We start from the raw sequence: 18,281 nt of genomic DNA, 5'->3' as shown, positions 1-18,281 counted from the left end.
TTCATTTTATTAAGGTGTTACCTACAAACAGACAAGACAATAAAATACATTTTGCTTGAATTAGAGATTGAACAGTTGACCTTTCACAGGCTGTTTCTCTTAGTGTTTTCACATTTATGTAGAGCTCAGAAGCCGTGAAAGAAGGAAACTGAAACCAGTGAAATCCTGCAGAGGCTACATCAAACATCAGTGTAATAAAAATGAACAAATTGACAGAGCAGTGAAAATGCATACTAATCAGTGTATATACATATTAGTATGGATCCCATGCAATTATATTGTATTTACAACTACTGCTACATGCCAATTAACTTTACAAACTATTTACAGTTGAATCACTTAACACATAACACTTTACAGGCTCACACAGATAATTAAAACGACACTCCATCTGTAACACATTCAGCAAAAATAACTTCAAGTATTGGCTGGAAAAGCTCCCTGAGGGAAACCTGGATGGCTTCATATATGTTCCTGAAACACAGAAAGAAAATGAGCATAGTCAGTGAGCACAATATTTATTTTAAATGATTTATGGACATAAAATATTAGCCATAATGGCAGTGATTCATTTTATTTTAACCTTGCAATCGTAATTAATGTTGCATTGGTTACATTTCCACTACTAGGATGATCATTATGTGTTAACAGGAAGTATTATCCTCCTAATTCCAACAACTTACCGTGCTGACTTTTGATGGCAATGGTGAAATTGTCACCCCGTCAAGGAAAACTGAATTCAGGTAGCCCTCCCCGTAAGCAACATCCTCATCTTCATAACTGTCGACACCAACACTGAAAGCCTCTTTCATCTTCTCTGGTATCATGTAGTTAAACATCACGACCAGAATCCCAATGATGGTGCACAGAACACCTGCAAGTCATCTCAGTTAGTAGAAATCTTTTATGCAAGTGCAAAACATCTGAAATCAATGTGCAGCTCATTATCTTCACCTGTAGCCAGAGCCAGCCAGAACGAATGACTGTATTCTGTTTCAAAGGAGTCAGTTCCTATGGAGAAAACACACTGCGGCACATTCATGATGGTGGAGAATGACGCCATGGAGAAGAAGATGAAGGCAGCGGTGAACAGCATCATGTACCCAGCATACAGAATGACCGGCATGGAGAACAGGATGTTGGCAAGCATCCAGCAGCAAAATGCAGTCCTGAGAAAGTGGCAGCAGGCTTTTTAATTTCTGCTATTTGTTTAAAGAATTATCTGCTGAAATCAACACTATATCATTACAGTTTCAAATGATGAGTTGTGTGTAGCTACCAGAGAGTTGCAGAGGCGTATCGTCCAGAGTATCTGTACTGATAGATGAGTCCACATGGGCTGCTGAGGGTGAACTTTTCTGCAATATACAGGATGGGATTGGGTAAACCTTTCTCCAGAGCTTCCTCATACTCTTCTTCAATAGTGTCATGCCAGCTGAATATCTCATTGTAGTCAATGGTCTCATTGAACTGCACAACAGGATTCCCTGAGAGAGAAAGGAAATGCAAACTCATGTACAGGACAGATTAAAATGACTTGTTGTTTCACAAAATGGAGTTTACTTTTTACTTTTTATGACAAATATTGCAGGAATATTGTGGTCAAACTATTTAGTATTCATCTTGATCAAACATGTAAGTTGTTCAAAACATTAAAGGTGCCAGTATATGAATGTACTATAGATGACATCTAGACACAACAGCAGCAGCAGTGACTCACCCTTCAGTGTAACGTTGATGCCATACAGTCCAACGTGCAGGCCGATCTCAGCATTAACCACTGCGTTGCTGAAAGACTTGTAGGTGGCATTAGTGGTCATTCTGGCCTCAGCCCAGTCGTTGGTAAAGTTGAGCGCTACGGAGAAAAAAGCATAAACATTTATCACTGTGCCAAGAAACAACATCTGTGATTTATTCAACAACGATCAACAACGATCATAAGATTACAAAACTCACCCACAATCACCGCACCTATGAACAGGCTGATAAATATTCTAAACGTCCAGAACAGCCTCTGATTGGAAGAGAAATAAGAGAATAAAGATTATTCTGACTGCTTAGGTAAAAAAAAAAAGTGAGCGCAGTTAAATTAAAACAGAAAAATAAATTATTTTTATTTTTATTTGCACTTTCAAAAACCATCCTAACAAGCACAAATGGAGACGACAATTCTGAGGTTTTATGATATGTTCGCAGTGAGTAATAGTTTATCTGATGGGTTGCACTCACCGACTTCCCTCGAATCCCTGGCAGAATGAGAAGAAGACCGCCCGCTAGCACAAGGAAGACCAGAATAATGGTGAGCAAGCGGCCACTGAAGATGAAGGAGGTCCTTTGTAGAGGGTAGAATGGGTAAATGTCATCGTAGAAAGTCATCTTAGCTCCTGATGTTACGGTCGCAGCTGAGACCAGACAGTGCAACAGAGAAGACAGTGTTAGTGGCGGGGTTCTCAGTTTCCTCCAGATGCAGAGATAGCAGCTCTTGTTTCTTACAGTAGATAAGGGATGGGGCATTATTACCACTGTGTAACATTGCACATGATTCAAACATGTCTGACATGTGCAAAAGCATTTAACATTCCTTCACACTTGGTATCTTTACTGAGAGAAATGCATCTATATGATATACAAAGGCATGCAATTCTACAGCTCCATTTGAGCGGTGTAATGTAAATAGGTGCTCTTAACTTGGCTGCAGCTGATTTAAATGCATTAATTTGAACCTTAATAAATAGAAAAGTTTCAAAGAATCTAATAAAGCCAATCAATGAAACAGAGAAAAGGTAAAACCCCAAAAAGGGAGGTTTCTTACCTGAAAATTTAAAGATGAGGACTGAAGAAGAAGAGAGTGATGTGGAGTGTGAATGTTGAGGGAACATACACTTCTTTTATACCATTCGGTCCCCTTTGTGTCACTGAGGAGGAGGATGCACTTACTGGAATACTGTGGAAAAGAGGTGTGATCCAGAGATGATGACCATTCCCATTTGGGCAACACAGGTCACATGCAGTTTGTGATAAGCTGTGCAACACACGTTGGCTTTAGTATTGCACCATTCCTCATCTCCACCTGTGCTCCTGCAAGTCTTCTGCACTACAGTTCAATCTCTACAGGAGGTAAGACTCAACTATTTCATCTTCTCTTATTAGATATCAAGTGATAGGGGCACAACATTGTCTTTGAACGTCTAGAGTTAACAGACAAAAGGAGCAGTGATATATTTTTGTAAAGTTTTACTGTTCATTTAAGCAGACAAAGGGCGTCAGGTGTTGAGTTTGATTTCCTGTTTTTTCTCTCTACTTTAATACCAAACCAACTTTATTTAACTGTAACTGCATTACATGGAAATTTGACCAAAATATAAAAGTAAGAGTTGGTTACCCTCACCTTGTCTTCAGTTCTCAGAAGCCCTTCACTCCTCTTGGCTGAGGACTGAGCTGAGGAGCATCTCTCGCATCAATGGATTTGCGTAAACGGCTCTGGAGTATCTGTGCAGTGGTTGGCTCTGTGCTCATATTCAGTGAACGTAAGTAGACGGCAGTTTAACTTCATATTACTCAACTCAGTTAACGTAGAAAATGGCGGTAAGCAGAAACAGTGTTTAAACCCGACATGTGTTGAACAGATTCACGCTGTGAAATAACCTGGGAGGTTCCTCGCTTTGACGGCTGGTACAACAGCCTGGGATATCCCAGACGCGGAGCTGTCGGTAAGTAACAGTGTTCAGTAAAGCGTGCAGCAGCAGCAGCAGCAGCGGTACAGACTGCCAATTACGCTGTGTCTCTGCTCGCGCAGGTTCTCACCTCATGCGTCTCGTGCCCGCGCATTACTGGGACGGGGTCTACCAACCTGTCCAGCAGCCGCTGTTGCCAAACCCCCGTAGACTGAGCAGCCTGCTGACCCAGGGGCCCTCCGGTTTGCCCTCCACACGCAACCTGACCGTGCTCTCGCTGTTCTTTGGTAAATATATTGTGTTTTGTTGCATTGGTGTACACTATAACATATTAGCCTAAGCGTACTCAATTTGGAGACAAGCTAAAGAAACTGTTAAGGAGTTGTAATAATCTACCAACATGGTTCATATCTTCCGAAGTGCAGGTGCAACACAGGTGTAAGTAATTAAATGATGAAACATATAATGATATCCTTACTGGTGTTAAGCTAATCGTTGAATCAAGTGGTAAAACCACAGAAAAAGTAGAATTATAAAATTGCAAGTGACAAAATCAAACAAATATCACTGATAAATGATGATACTAATTTAGTATAGGCCTTTGCTTTCTAAGCAGGCATAGTCTGGTACCAATAATATGCCAAGATATCAACTCTTTGGTTTTCATGGTATGTCAGTGATTCAACGTACTCAATTGTCCCCGTTATATCATAACCATTGACAATATATTGTTGTGATAATAAAGTTGGTAATGACCTTTTGAAGTAACTAACTTTTCTTTAACTTTTTTTAGGCTATCATGTTGCTTTTGAAATTTTTGACTCAAGAACCCCTGGGTGTCCACCTGAGTTCATGAACATCCCAGTCCCAAAAGGTGACCCCGTCTTTGACCCGACCGCCACTGGAGAAGTCCTGCTGCCCTTCCAGAGAGGACCATGGGACAAAGAGTCTGGACAGAGTCCCAGTAACCCGCGCACACAGGTGCTGATTATTGAGTCTTATCAATGTGAAATGACATGTTTGTTAAGTGCAGCCTCCAGAAACAATCAGGAAGGGTGAGCAGTAAGTTAAGAACTGTAACAGTTTAGACAGCTCTGGAGGGCACTTTACATTATATTATCTGACATTTCCCTTTCCTGAAGTACACTAATTTTAGATAAACAAATACAACACATGCAGGTCAACTTGGTGACTGCATGGATAGATGGCAGCTCCATCTACGGCCCATCCACATCCTGGGCGGACTCTCTGAGAAGCTTCTCACGTGGGCTCATGACCTCAGGCTCGGAGTGGAACATGCCAAAAGAGGGAGGAGGACGCAATCTCATGTGGAGCGCTGCTGACCCCTCTACGGGAGAACGTGGACCTGACGGCCTTTATGGTGAGACATGTCACAATTTAAACTGGAGCTGATTGTTGCAGAAAAATTCAACTAAACTGACTCCCACTGAATGTTATTGATTATAGGAGCAGTTCACTCAAAAACACCATTAAACATAATTTCCTCCATACCTGGAGTGCAGTACATCCAGCCAAATAGTTAAGTGTGAGTTATTGAAGGAATATTGACTGGAGCTCAACCTAAAGCTCTAGTGCTCAGTGACATTTCATCAATGGCCTTTAAAACTCAACAACAACAGCAATCACTCTTTCCAAGTGGGATGACACAGTTCTTCACAATAATCCACAGCTTTTTCAGCTTCACAAACGTGCTGTGATTGCACATAACAGAAAATCTCAGCAAATCACACTGAAATGCATCTTTCACTCAAGATCAGCTTCATCGTTTTATTGTTTGTTTGGCTGAACTGTACTTTTAAGCGATCTGTTATCTGTATTGTATTTTCGTATGTGGCAATACCCACTCAATCGATACTGCAAGTTGCCAAAAACAAACAGCAAGAATTTCTTGCAAATGTTATTTCACCAAGGTCTGCTTTGATCGGTCTGCAAGGCTGAGTCAAGGGAGGCCCAGCCTGACGTGTATTATGACTCTTTAATTATTGTGTAAATGGTTTGTCACACTCACCGCAGTAAATCCCTCTCTCTATAGCAAAGAAGATGCCATACAGGTGTCACAAAACCAGTGTTTTGTTGCTTGTGTTGTTACAAGTGTGTAGTTATTATCTGGGGTGGAGGCGGAGGATCTTCTCCTGTTGTCACCACTCTGTTGTCACGTCCTTGAAAACAAACAGCCAAATTATCATTCCATTAGTGGTCAGAGAGCCTCATCAATGAATGCAGTGGGAGTATAACATTATACTAATACAGTGCAGAACATCTGTGAATTCTGGGACAGTTCTCTATTTAAAAATTCTATATAAACAGCCTCTTCTCTGTTTATTGTGTCGTGGCTATGGTGATGTTAATTCACATGATGGAAGAGAAGAATTCCCTATAATTTGTGCCATCTTCTTTCCTCAGAGTTGGGAAATGCCTGGGCCAATGAGAACATGTTCACAGCAGCAGAGGGGATTATCTGGTTTCGCTACCACAATTATGTAGCCTCCAAACTGCATGAGGAACACCCAGGGTGGTCAGACGAAAAGCTGTTTCAAAACGCCAGGAAGACCGTTGTGGCCACATTCCAGGTAGAGGGAAAAGTCTGCATGTAATCCTCTCGCTGCACAGATGCTGATTTAATTTGCACTCTGGAAAAGAGCGAGGTTGCATCAACGCCAGGTGGTCGTGATTTTATGGATGAAATTGATGGTTTTAGTTTCAGGGCGAATGCATCATCCCTGACTTGTTTGATTAGCAGAGTCTCTCCTCTGCAAGAACTGCCCTGAACAACATTACTCACACTTTTCCAGTTTCTACTGAAAATAATAGCTAACAAACTATTTACAATCAGGTAATATTTTAAGTCACATCAAATCTAAAAGAGAAATGAGAATGATCCCAAAAAATTAGGTAAAGAGAGGAAAAAATCTGATTGCAGGATATAATATCATCAAAGCTCATACCGTCATGTTCTGTTTATCTCTTTATGAATAATCTAAGTTATAGTTTAGATTCAAAAAAGCTGCAGTAACATTTATACCTGTTATTTTTCCAAACAGAGTATTGCTCTCTACGAATGGCTGCCTGGATTTCTCAAAGACAAAAAGCTTCCTCCTTACCCAGGTAAGAATCAGCTAGAGTACGTGTGCGTACAAGTGGAAGGGAATGGGTAATGCACCAGTGACCACAAGCCGTGGTGAGGTGAGCTATCGTTGGTCCGTTTTTGACGAATATGTGCTCTGTCAGCAAAGCATCACCCTGAGTCTCCTTCTTTTGCTGAATAAGCACCCACAGCTGAAGAAAGTTAGTAGTCAGACAGTAGTCAGATGACCCCAACACCTCAATCACTTTTCATTTTTGTATCTGTTCTGCCTCTCTTACTTCACTTTGACCATTTGGGTGATGATATACTGGAGGAGGTTTACATGCATGTGGATTCACAGCTTGTAGTTTATCAAGTTACTTCTCTGCACACAGGTTACCAGAAGTTTATCGATCCAGGGATCTCTCCTGAGTTTCAAGCTGCTGCTGTGCGATTTGGTATCACTATGGCCCCACCTGGTGTTTACATGAGGTATTGGTTCTTTTTTTTCCCCATAGCAAATTGTGAGAAATCAAAGCTTGCTATTGTTAATGTGCTGCAGTGAACAGTGTCAAACACTCTTTGAGAGATACACTCTATTGCATTAATTGTCCTTTTTCCTACAGGAACCGAACCTGTCATTTTCGGAAAATTACCAATGTAGATGGCAGCTCATCACCAGCCATGCGTCTCTGCAACAGCTTTTGGAAACGTCAGGTATATAACAATAAGTAAATTGACACACGTACTCATTTAAATACTCTGTCCATTTATCACCACAAACCTGTTCTCTGCCGTCTTCTTGTGTGATGTTTTCTTTAAATGAGAGCAGAATTATTTATTTATGGAGACAATGGAAAAGTACAGAAGAGAACAGGAGGGATTTCTGGCAGGATATGACCCAGGGTCTTTGTAACCTGAGAAACACAAACATAAACCTGTGTTTGTGTCTGAGTACAAATGGGGACATTTAAAGGACATTTTAAAGATCTGAAGGATAGAAGAGGCAAATATTTGCTGTGATGGATGATGATTGTTTCTGTACAAAGTATCTCCCTAAAGAAGTGCTTTAGTCAGCTTCTACTCTGAATGGCCTCTTTAACACCATCTGTTAGGGAAAGGTGATTTTTGTATATTATATATTAATTCTATGTCTTTTTGTTTCCAGAGACTCAATGTGAAGACAAGCCAGGATGTAGACGACCTCCTCATGGGCATGGCTTCCCAGATTGCAGAGAGAGAAGACAATATTGTCGTGGAGGACCTGAGAGGTTTTTAATACGTGTTATTCACTTTCTAGATACACAGTTATGAATTAATATTCACTGCTCTGATCTGATTTATGCCTTTATAGACTACATGTACGGGCCCCTAAGGTTCACCCGGACTGATCTGGTTGCCATAACCATCCAGAGAGGAAGAGACTTTGGCCTGCGAAGTTACACTGAGGTCAGAAAAGCTCTGGATCTGCCTCCTGTAAAAACATTTGAGGACATAAATCCTGAGCTCAACAACATCAACCCACAGGTAAAAGACTGCAGTCCTCAAACTGAAAAACATCTTTAAACAAAGAGTGATCAAACATGAACTGCATAAAAAAAGTTTAACAGTAACTTTGAATTAAACTGTGTTGTATACAGTTGCTCCATGATGTTGCAGAACTATATAACAGAGACGTCTCAAAACTGGAGCTCTTCCCCGGAGGACTGCTAGAGTCTCTCGATGGTCCGGGTCCAGTTTTCTCTGCCATAATCTTGGACCAGTTTGAACGCATCAGAAATGGGGACCGCTTCTGGTTCGAGAACAAACAGAATGGGTAAGCTTTCCTCTAAAGCACTTTGAACATACAGTAGAGATAACTGTAATACAGTCTTAATTCCCACAGTACTCTGTGATTGATCTCACTTTACTGTTTGTGGTAGTTCCATCCTTTTATATCATGTGGGTCAGTCAGTTCTTACTGTGGGTGTTTTCCAGTTTGTTCACAGATGAGGAGATCCAGACAATCCGCAACATGACGTTTCATGACATCCTCGTTGCTGTCACCAGTGCAGAGGCCAATGATATACAAACTAATGTGTTCTTCTGGAGGGATGGTACAGTACACAACATGTGTGTCATACAAATAAATGAATATTATTAATGAATTACTAAAAAGCAATCTCTCTGTTGCCTTAGGTGACCCTTGTCCTCAGCCCGCTCAGCTGAATGCATCAGTGCTCTATCCCTGCACTAATGCTACCAAACTTAATTACTTTGATGGGTATAAAGCTGGCTTTGGGATATTTATCATTGTTCTGTTTCTCTTTCCTGTTGGTCAGTATCATACTCATAAATCCATCTCTTTTTGCACTGAAATAATACTGATATCACTTATCAGCAGTTTGATCAGTTTTGATTGTTTTATTTTCACAGTGAGTTTTCTAGTGGCCTGTATGGTGGCGTATCTTCGCAAGTACAGATACAGGAAGTTCCAGAGGAGAAGAAAAGCTGGAGCCAAAACAGAGGAGCCAGCTGTGGGAATCACTGGTATGAATCAGTCAATCAGCACTTTATTTGCATGAATCTAAGTTTAACATTGGGCATGTAGATACTGAAGTTAAGTGTTCACATTGGCTACAAAATTCAAATGATAGTCGACATTAGCCTCATTATAAACACTAGACAAGCTGAACTCAAGTCATAATCAGTTATTCACAAGTGACAGTAAAACTAAAATGCCTTTGCTATCATCTCTATTGCTGGTATTTACTGTTATTGTATACCTGTCCTCCGCCTCTTCTCATTCTGTTTTTGCTCTCCAGCCCATGAGTGGCAGGGCCATAAAAAACCTCTAAATCCTGTCAGTGTGGAGGTCGATGAGAAGAGCCGGCTGCAGATCTTCGATAGATCTGCCTGCTGCTCCGCGTTGCCTCAATCTGGGCCACCAGGACTACTTAGATATCCATCTCTCCAATGACCATCACCGTAAAGCTCTGCTGCTCAAAGTACCCAAAGAGTATGACCTGGTGAGTAGCTGGAAATGGGAGGGGATGGTTTTGCACCTTCAAAAAACTGTTTCAAAGAGTGTTGCTAGCGCTGCATCTTGTGCAAGCATGTACAGCCAAATGTTTGCATTTAAGGTTGTCTGCAGTTTATGCACCTCCAGTGTTTTCACTCAAGTTGCTTCTTTTTGTTTTCCACGTCACCAGTTGTTGTTGCAAGCATGATTCTGCAGAAGTACCTGATCTGCATCACTTTTATCTCTCTCCAATCCTATTTATTGTCCTCTGATGTCCTCTGTTTGCACATCCAGGTGCTGTTTTTTGATGACGAGAGCAAACGTACAGCATTTGTCAAGCACCTGCACCCTGCGGTGACAGACGTCGGGCAGGAGATTAGAGTGAGGGAGATGAGAGAGAAGGAACTGCTGAAGGAGGCTTTAACCAAAGAGCAGAGGGCTCAGATTGTGGAAACTTTCATTCGACACGCTTTCTCTAAGGTACTGTCAGCCTCTGGGTGTTTACCTCATCCTCTGCTCTGATACAGCAGCAGCAGCAGCAGCTTTAAGCTCAGCCACAAAATGTCGTCAAACATTGTTTGAGGTCAAATTATGTCCAACCTTAGGCCAAAAGAACTAATTGTTGGTCTTGATGGTGACCTCATCTGTGATGATAACCTCAGCTAACGTCAGTGATATTACCAATGACACTATGGTGACATACAGTATAATGACACTGTCCCCCGGTGCACAGGTCTTGGAGATAGAGAAGTGTGACGCTGGTGACATGAGTGGCGTTTCCCGTGAGAAAGCCAGAGAGGTTCTCCAGTGCGAGCTGACGGCATCAGAGTTTGCAGATGCACTGGGCCTCAAGCCCGACTCTTTATTTGTGGACTCCATGTTCACACTAGCTGATAAAGATGGAAACGGTTACCTCTCCTTCCAAGAGTTTCTTGATGTGATGGTTATCTTTATGAAAGGTAAAACCCATGACTTAAATGATTGTCCTTTTTTATATTAATAAAATTCAAACATTCAGGCTTTTGTGAATTTAGACCACCATATGACACCCCCTACTGAAACTAATAATAATCAGTTTCATTTTGGTGGACTGGCAGGGCTCTAAGGACAATCTACTGTGACTACTCAGCTGCAAATGAAAATTAATTCACAGAACACATCCTGTAAACAATTGAGTGAATCAATAAAAACATCAAGAAACGAAAAGACTATTTCATTACAGGTTTTATAGACTGATTGCTTATGTTTAGACAGCTAGGAGTGAGCAGTGGACTACATGAATGACAGATGTCTGATACTTAATAAAAATTTGGATGCCACATAGTAGAACAGTGAACAGTATTAGCCATCGATGATATGTGCATTTATACAGGGTCTCCTGAGGAAAAATCCAAACTGATGTTCTCCATGAACGACATCGGTGGAACTGGTTTCTTGTCAAAAGAAGAATTTGCCAGGATGCTCAGGTTTTATCAAGTGTTTTAACTTTTTCCATGCCTGAACCAAGTCTCTTGTTTGTTTTTTTTTTTGTTTGTTTGATGAGCTGTCGTTGCCCTTTCAATGTGCTTCAGGTCTTTCATTGAAATTTCCAACGGTGCCCTGTCAAAGAGCCAGGCAGAGGAAGGCATCAAGGCCATGATGGAGGCTGCAGGCTTTAATGACAAGGAGAAAATCTCATGGGAGGACTTCCATTATCTCCTGCGGGACCACGAGAAGGAGCTGCAGTTTGCTCAACTCAATGTCAAAGGCTGGAAAAAGTTTTGTTTAAGATGTTTTTTTATATACATATATCCTCATTTCTCTGACCTTGTCTGATGAATTAGTGCGTCTGCTGTGTGTGTAGGGATGGAGAAACAGGGGAAGAAGCGGATGAGTCGAGACCAGAGAGTGTCCTTCATCTGTCCGACAAACAGGTAAGAGAACAGGACACACAGGATGTAATTTGTCATCCAGATCATTAATGGTACAACTGTTGCTTCAACGCTAGAGACGAAAAATGATGACTTACTGTAACTTTTCATCACTCATTGTTTCCAAGCTCATAATGCGATTTTTGTCCACTTTTTGTTTGCAGCAAGACAGATGGGCAGGAGATACGTAGACGGATAAAGTATGCTCCTTGTTTTATTTTTCTGTTCCTGTCCATGACTCTGAACACAGAATATTCCCAGAGTAAACTCAAGTGGATTTGAATATTTTCAGGTTGAGCACAAGCACTCCAAAAGTCTATGTGAAGCCCAAGCGTGAGCAGTACATAAGGAATCCAGTCCAGCAGAAGATCCAGCATTTCAAACGTTTCATTGAGAATTATCGCCGCCACATTGTCTGTTTCATCATTGTATATGGCATCTCAGCGGGTGTGGCACTTGAAAGATGTTACTGTGAGTGTTCTACTTCCTCGTTGATGAATTATAGTCTTTCACTGCCCTCTAGTATCATACTTTCTGGTCTGACCTAATTACAAAATACTGTGTTCAGACTACGGTTTGCAGGCTGAATCTACAGGTATCCCTGAGACTTCAGTGGTGGGCATCATTGTCTCCCGTGGCTCGGCAGCCGCCATCTCCTTTCTGTTTCCGTACATGCTCCTCACTGTGTGCCGTAACCTCATCACGCTGTGCAGGGAGACCTTCCTCAACCGATACATCCCCTTTGATGCCGCCATTGACTTCCATCGCTTCATGGCCATGACTGCCATCATCCTGGCAGGTTGGCAGAGAAAAGGAGAGAGCATTACAACAATGATTGTAGAGAGTAATGTTGGAAACTTATGTTTTGATGTCTAGATTTTATTTGTGCTCACACGTTTCTGTTCTCGCTATAGTTGTTCATAGCTTGGGCCATGTGGTCAACATCTACATCTTCTCCATCAGTGACCTCAGCATCCTGTCTTGTCTGTTCCCCAAAGTCTTATCCAACAATGGGTAATGTTTGTAATATCTGCCTGATTTTTACAGATAGCTGTACACTCTGTAGTAGAGCTACAGTTTTTGGCATTTAACTGAATGCTTTTTTTATATTTTAGGTCTGAAATCCCTCTCAAGTGGTCGTGGTGGTTCTTTCAAACTGTTCCAGGTATTTTAAGAAACTGATTTTAGACCTTCAGCAGTTATACAGTACACGGGCTGTTTGCTATGACTCTGTAATCCTGTTTTTATGCTCTGCTTTGTTTTCCTAGGAATGACAGGCGTCCTGCTTCTTTTTGTTTTTTCATTCATGTATGTTTTTGCCTCACACTATTTCCGTCGCATAAGTTTTCGTGCATTTTGGATCACACATTACCTCTACGTTGTCGTGTATACTCTTGTAAGTAGTTTTCTGATTTAAAAAACACCCCAAATGCATTCATAATTCATAATGGAAGGGCAGTTACTAAGGTGTGATGCTGGCTTTGTTTTCATCCACCAGACGGTAATTCATGGCAGCTTCGCCCTCCTCCAAGAGCCCCGTTTCTTCATCTATCTAATCCCTCCTGCGCTGCTTTTCCTGCTGGACAAACTAATCAGTCTGAGTAGGAAGAAGGTGGAGATCCCTGTGGTCAGAGCGGAACTGCTGCCTTCAGGTTACACTGAAGTCTTTAAAGTGTCTCAGTCTTTCCTTGGTTTTAGTCTTTGCTAATGAAATTGCACTTTTCCACCATCTTCACTGAACTTGTGTGTGTGTGTGTGCATTGTGCATTCGAATTCACACTTCCCTCGGCTGTCCTACCTGTAGGTGTGACACATCTGGAGTTTAAGCGACCACAGGGCTTCGTGTACCGTTCGGGCCAGTGGGTTCGCATAGCGTGCCTCATGTTGGGCACAGATGAGTACCACCCATTCACACTGACTTCAGCCCCTCACGAAGAGACCCTGAGCCTGCACATCCGAGCTGTGGGGCCCTGGACGAGCCGAGCTCCGGGAGCTCTACACCGAGGAAAGCCTGTTTGAACTGGGAGCCTATCCAAAGGCAGGACATTGATTTATTTTGTTTGTATGAACAATTTCAAGTGCTTTTTCATTCTTTGTCTTTTCATGACATTTATATTCATATTTCATTTAATCCTCAGCTGTACTTGGATGGCCCGTTTGGTGAGGGCCATCAGGAGTGGATTGACTTTGAAGTGTCTGTTCTGGTGGGAGGAGGAATTGGAGTCACCCCATTTGCGTCTATCCTCAAAGACCTGGTGTTCAAGTCCTCCATCAAGTCCAAGATTCAGTGTAAAAAGGTGCAGCTTATAATCAAACAACCTATAATCCATTTAATCTTGAATTTTTCCCCAAAGCATTATTTGTTTGTGCAGGAAACTCATTCTATAAACAAACTCTTGCTAATAGTCAGTGATTGTTTGTAGGTGTACTTCATCTGGGTGACTCGAACACAGCGTCAGTTTGAGTGGGTGTCTGACATCATTAGGGAGGTGGAGGAGATGGACACCCATGAGCTGGTCTCAGTCCACACCTACATCACTCAGGTGGCTGAGAAGTTCGACCTCCGCACCACCATGCTGGTGAGACTCTGCAGTCCTCTTTTCAAAGTATCACAAAAAAATGTAAAGTGGACTGAAATGCTGCTGAATATTTAACAAACTTAATTTTTTTTAATGTTATTAATGTCAAAGGAATAGTTTGACGTTTGGGAAAATATGGTTACGGGGTTTCTTGCAGAGAGTTAAATGTTAAATGTGCAAAATGAAGATACATCCAGCAGCCAGTTACTTTAGCTTAGCATGAAGACTGGAAACAAGGGGAAACAGCTGTCCTGGCTCTGTCTGAAAGTAACAAAACCTTTGGACAGAGCCAGGCTATCTTCTCATCTACATGTACAAGAGTATATAAACATATTTCCCAAAATGTTGAACTGTTCCTTTAACAGTATTTCATAATGGAAACCACCAATTCCTCACTGTTGTCTTGTCTTTGTAATGTGTGGACAGTACGTGTGTGAGCGCCACTTTCAGAAGGTGTGGAACCGCAGTCTCTTCACAGGCCTGCGATCCGTCACCCACTTCGGCCGTCCACCCTTTGTGTCCTTTTTCAGCTCACTGCAGGAAGTTCACCCCGAGGTTAGCCCTTCATCCATCTTCATCTACCTCATGTTTTTCTGAACCTGCCTGGACAAAATGAATGAAATATTTAAACTTTTAAATTTCTTATTTTTCTCCATAGGTGGGTAAAATTGGTGTGTTCAGCTGTGGTCCACCTGGACTGACCAAGAACGTGGAGAAAGCTTGTCAACAGATGAACAAGAGGGATCAGGCCCATTTCATGCATCACTATGAGAACTTCTAACATTTCTTCAGCACTCCTCAGGACTGCTGTTCATGGTAGAAGGAACGACAAGCCACTTTACGCTGGAGAATAAGTTACTGCAGCAGTTAACGACAAATACTTTTCCACACATAATCACAGAGCCAATGTAGGAAGTTTAGATTTTAAGCAATACCGAATATTGAAGTGAAAGATACTTGTTGCTTTCTGATTAAATATGTCTTCTTCTCTACACATTTGTTTTGTAATCACAAATATTATTGTTACATTAATTTCAGTCAGTCAAGGATAGGATTATTATTTCATGTAATATCACAAAAATACAGGATTTTATCAATAATTTATGTCAAATCATTGTAATCATCCACCATGTGTTTTTCTTTTAATTTGCTCAGAAATGTGGTAAATGTAGTTTGCAAAAATATTGAGGTCATAATATATGACTGATTCGTGTTATTGATTTCTCATGCTTTTGTGTTAAATGTCTGGAACAAATAAATTAACATTTTACAATAAATATTTGTGACACTGTCATGTCAGTCAGTGCCTGTCACAAAGCATAAGCATTAGCACAGTCAGCTCATCAATATAACACTAGCTTTCACTGTTGTGTGTTTGTGGTAGGATGTTAGATTATGTAAGGACCTGTGGGGTTTTGTGCACTGAAAGTTGACTAAATTCTGCTGTTGGCTCCTTCTGATGCCTCTAGCTTTTAGACTACAATTACACTTGAATTAACCGTAACTAAATTTGATTTGTTGGTTGAGTGATAAGCCGGGCGGCTCCTCCATCCACAGAAAGATTAACAAGTAAAAGTAGTCTCTTTGGTGCTGCACGAGACATAATTTAACAAACTGCATTGTTCACATCCACGTGTTTGATATTTGTATAATACTTTCGTGAATAATGCCTGCATGAATGCCGTGCTGCTGCAATACGCTGCACACATTGGTTTGCCTGTCAGACACATTTAAGATAACACAAGATAACACGAGGGTGTATGCAGAAATTTAATGACCTGAGTCAATATCATGGAGATATAGTGAAACTTCCAAAGCAGGATAAAAGACACAAGCTTACTCAACCACAGAGGAAAGTCTTAATTTTGCATTTCTGTTTGAGTGTAATCTAAGAGGCATAAATAGGGAATCTTCAGCGCTTCAGCTTGAGGACATGGCTTCAAGTCTGTGTGTGTTATCAGGCTCAAACATCCACTGCACTGACAAAGTGTCTTTGAGCAAGACGCTGAGCCACTAGTGCCTCCAGAGGTTCAACTGACTACTGTAATTACAATCACACCAGTTGCAGTTACAGGAACAATGTCATTTTTTTCTACTCGGGTTAGTTTCACTGAGAGCAGAACGCCCTGCTCCTGTCACACAGTTGCACATACTCACACCTGTCAGCTGCTGGGTTTACAGGGTTAACCACAGTCTGATTGTTAGCCACTGAGCACTCTCCTTTAACTCACTGCACCTTAATCACCTCAGCAGGTGAAATGAATTTGTCCAAGTGGCGACTCTCTTGTCACAAGCCTGATTAATTAGATACGTCCCCATTGTTTAACACCGAAATTAACACATCAGGTAGCTGACTTACCGTAAGTGGCATGTTTCCTCAAACTATAAATGCTATTGCTGAGAAAACCTGTTATAATTTTCAGCTTGTTTAGGAGGTGCTGAGCGTCTATGGGCTTCACATCAGTAAAGTTTCTACTCACATGATGTGAGACAAATAGAATTGATCCCACTCTTGCCTCCTTGCTTAGATAAAATCTTTCAGTCTTTCTCAAAGACTTGGGCTGAATGTGCAAGGACTTGATCGCTCTGTTAGTGATTGAAATCTGTGATTAAAGGGATCTGGTGCAGGATTCTTGCATGCAGGAGAGAGGAAAGTTCTTGCAGCTGTCAAATGTTTTTCTTTGGTGGGATTCTTAATTTATAGGTCTGTCATGTCATCTAAGGTTTAATAATAATCTTCCCTGAAAAACCTTTGTACAGTAATACGAGTGGCCAGACATGTACATTCACTTCTTTTTCTTGCCTCCTTACTGTATCTTTATCTTACATTTGGTAATTATTTCATGAATCATCTTCTGTACTTTCTTTTTCTATTCTTATCAGTATGTAGTTCTTTTACACAATGACATTTGCCATTGCAAAATTTTTGTCCAAATTCTAATCTCATTCGATTGAATTCAATCTTATCTAATCTAATATTACATTTTGTCCTCTGAAAAACTAATTGTTGCTGTAAGAAATAAATGAGGTAAAGATTTGGTCAGTTTGGTGGCTCAGATGGTTCATGTTAGTACCCAGTACATGCAGCGTCCTTAATTGATCAAATCTGGGACACGTCCTTTTCCACATACAGCATGATTCCTTTGTCTTCATTTCTGTTTACTGTACAGCTGTTCAGTAAAGACAAAAAATACATGTCAAGACAAAAATTTTAAACAGATTAGAAAAGCAGACACTTATGTGGCATGGCTCCTATGTTGTCCACTGTCTTGACACTTTTACTCGTCTGCCAACACTTGTACAGCTGCCACACGCTGAGACAAAGTGCTTACAACAAGTCAAACAGAAGTTGAGTCATATAGCCAGTAAGCTGCTGACATTATTGCATCACTCAACTCAACTTACCAGAAATAAAACCAAACAGAGACTACTTTATATGTCCATGTGATAGTATTTGTTGAAGTGATAAGAGGACAACTGTGTAACAGACGCAGATTAAAACATTTTACTGCACAATAGGACTGCAGATAATCCTATGTAAATAAGTTTCAAGCCAGACCTTTAAGTCATTGGAACATGTTATGGTTATTGACAAGCCTTTTCTTTATTTTATCACTGGAACATTTTTTGTTAAAACTTTCCTGTGGAAATCTTTACACAGACAACAAAGGCTTACAGACAACAAAGCTACTGCCAGTCACAGGCCATTTATTCTCCAGACCTTTGGCAAGGTCCATGACTTTAATTTTGCATAATGAGAAAGTATTTTTACACTTCAGATGTGCATAAATTATTTTAAAACTGATCAAAACTGTGCTGCATGTTGCAGTCTGAAACTATGATTCTCAGTTTAATTGAGATGCATGTCTCACAAAGGCAAAGAGCTGCAACAGGCTCAGTGAGGCTGAGCAAAAAAGGCACTAAAGTTTAAAGTTCTCAGCCAAACTGTGTAACATTTGAGTTGTTAAAACTTAATTGTATGTCTTTCCATGCTGATTCACCATTGTCCCAAACTATAGATAATAATGATTA

At 40.9% G+C, this 18,281-nt stretch overlaps 2 protein-coding genes across 2 annotated transcripts; one reads left to right on the top strand and one right to left on the bottom strand.

The window, feature by feature from the left end:
- Positions 1 to 52: 52 nt before the first annotated feature.
- On the bottom strand, positions 53 to 3,642 carry duox2 (dual oxidase 2). Its single transcript, XM_018666423.2, has 9 exons — positions 3,389 to 3,642; positions 2,813 to 2,944; positions 2,230 to 2,402; positions 1,957 to 2,014; positions 1,721 to 1,855; positions 1,280 to 1,487; positions 955 to 1,169; positions 684 to 874; positions 53 to 474 (listed from the first exon to the last, which is right to left on the bottom strand). The coding sequence occupies exons 2-9, from the start codon at positions 2,877 to 2,879 to the stop codon at positions 463 to 465; spliced, it is 1,059 nt and encodes a 352-aa protein (XP_018521939.1). The 5' UTR covers positions 2,880 to 2,944; positions 3,389 to 3,642; the 3' UTR covers positions 53 to 462.
- Positions 3,023 to 15,528, top strand: duox (dual oxidase). The gene is given in 36 exon segments (XM_018666418.2): positions 3,023 to 3,117; positions 3,400 to 3,527; positions 3,627 to 3,710; positions 3,797 to 3,961; positions 4,468 to 4,655; positions 4,854 to 5,055; positions 6,099 to 6,265; positions 6,737 to 6,800; positions 7,155 to 7,251; positions 7,386 to 7,476; positions 7,928 to 8,030; positions 8,114 to 8,286; positions 8,400 to 8,575; positions 8,737 to 8,855; positions 8,938 to 9,075; positions 9,175 to 9,288; positions 9,564 to 9,655; positions 9,657 to 9,767; positions 10,055 to 10,240; positions 10,494 to 10,719; positions 11,133 to 11,226; positions 11,332 to 11,507; positions 11,604 to 11,673; positions 11,835 to 11,870; positions 11,963 to 12,141; positions 12,239 to 12,469; positions 12,585 to 12,684; positions 12,786 to 12,835; positions 12,939 to 13,066; positions 13,169 to 13,322; positions 13,475 to 13,653; positions 13,655 to 13,708; positions 13,809 to 13,967; positions 14,094 to 14,249; positions 14,676 to 14,804; positions 14,908 to 15,528. Coding segments are annotated over 35 exon segments (4,581 nt in total). The 5' UTR covers positions 3,023 to 3,117; positions 3,400 to 3,460; the 3' UTR covers positions 15,031 to 15,528.
- The last annotated feature ends 2,753 nt before the right edge of the window (positions 15,529 to 18,281 follow it).

Source organism: Lates calcarifer, linkage group LG10 (genome assembly GCF_001640805.2).
Source record: "Lates calcarifer isolate ASB-BC8 linkage group LG10, TLL_Latcal_v3, whole genome shotgun sequence".
Lineage (NCBI taxonomy): Eukaryota > Metazoa > Chordata > Actinopteri > Centropomidae > Lates > Lates calcarifer.
The sequence above is the reverse complement of the archived record's forward strand: the minus strand, read 5'-3'. Positions and strand labels throughout refer to the sequence as shown.

Excerpts from the sequence above, each read along its gene's own strand:
- duox2 (XM_018666423.2), bottom strand. The coding sequence starts at position 2,879 with ATGTTCCCTCAACATTCACACTCCACATCACTCTCTTCTTCTTCAGTC. Across the intron at positions 1,856-1,956 it reads CATAGGTGCGGTGATTGTGG|CGCTCAACTTTACCAACGAC; the intron begins GTGAGTTTTGTA and ends TTTTCTCCGTAG. Across the intron at positions 1,488-1,720 it reads CATCAACGTTACACTGAAGG|GGAATCCTGTTGTGCAGTTC; the intron begins GTGAGTCACTGC and ends TTTCTCTCTCAG.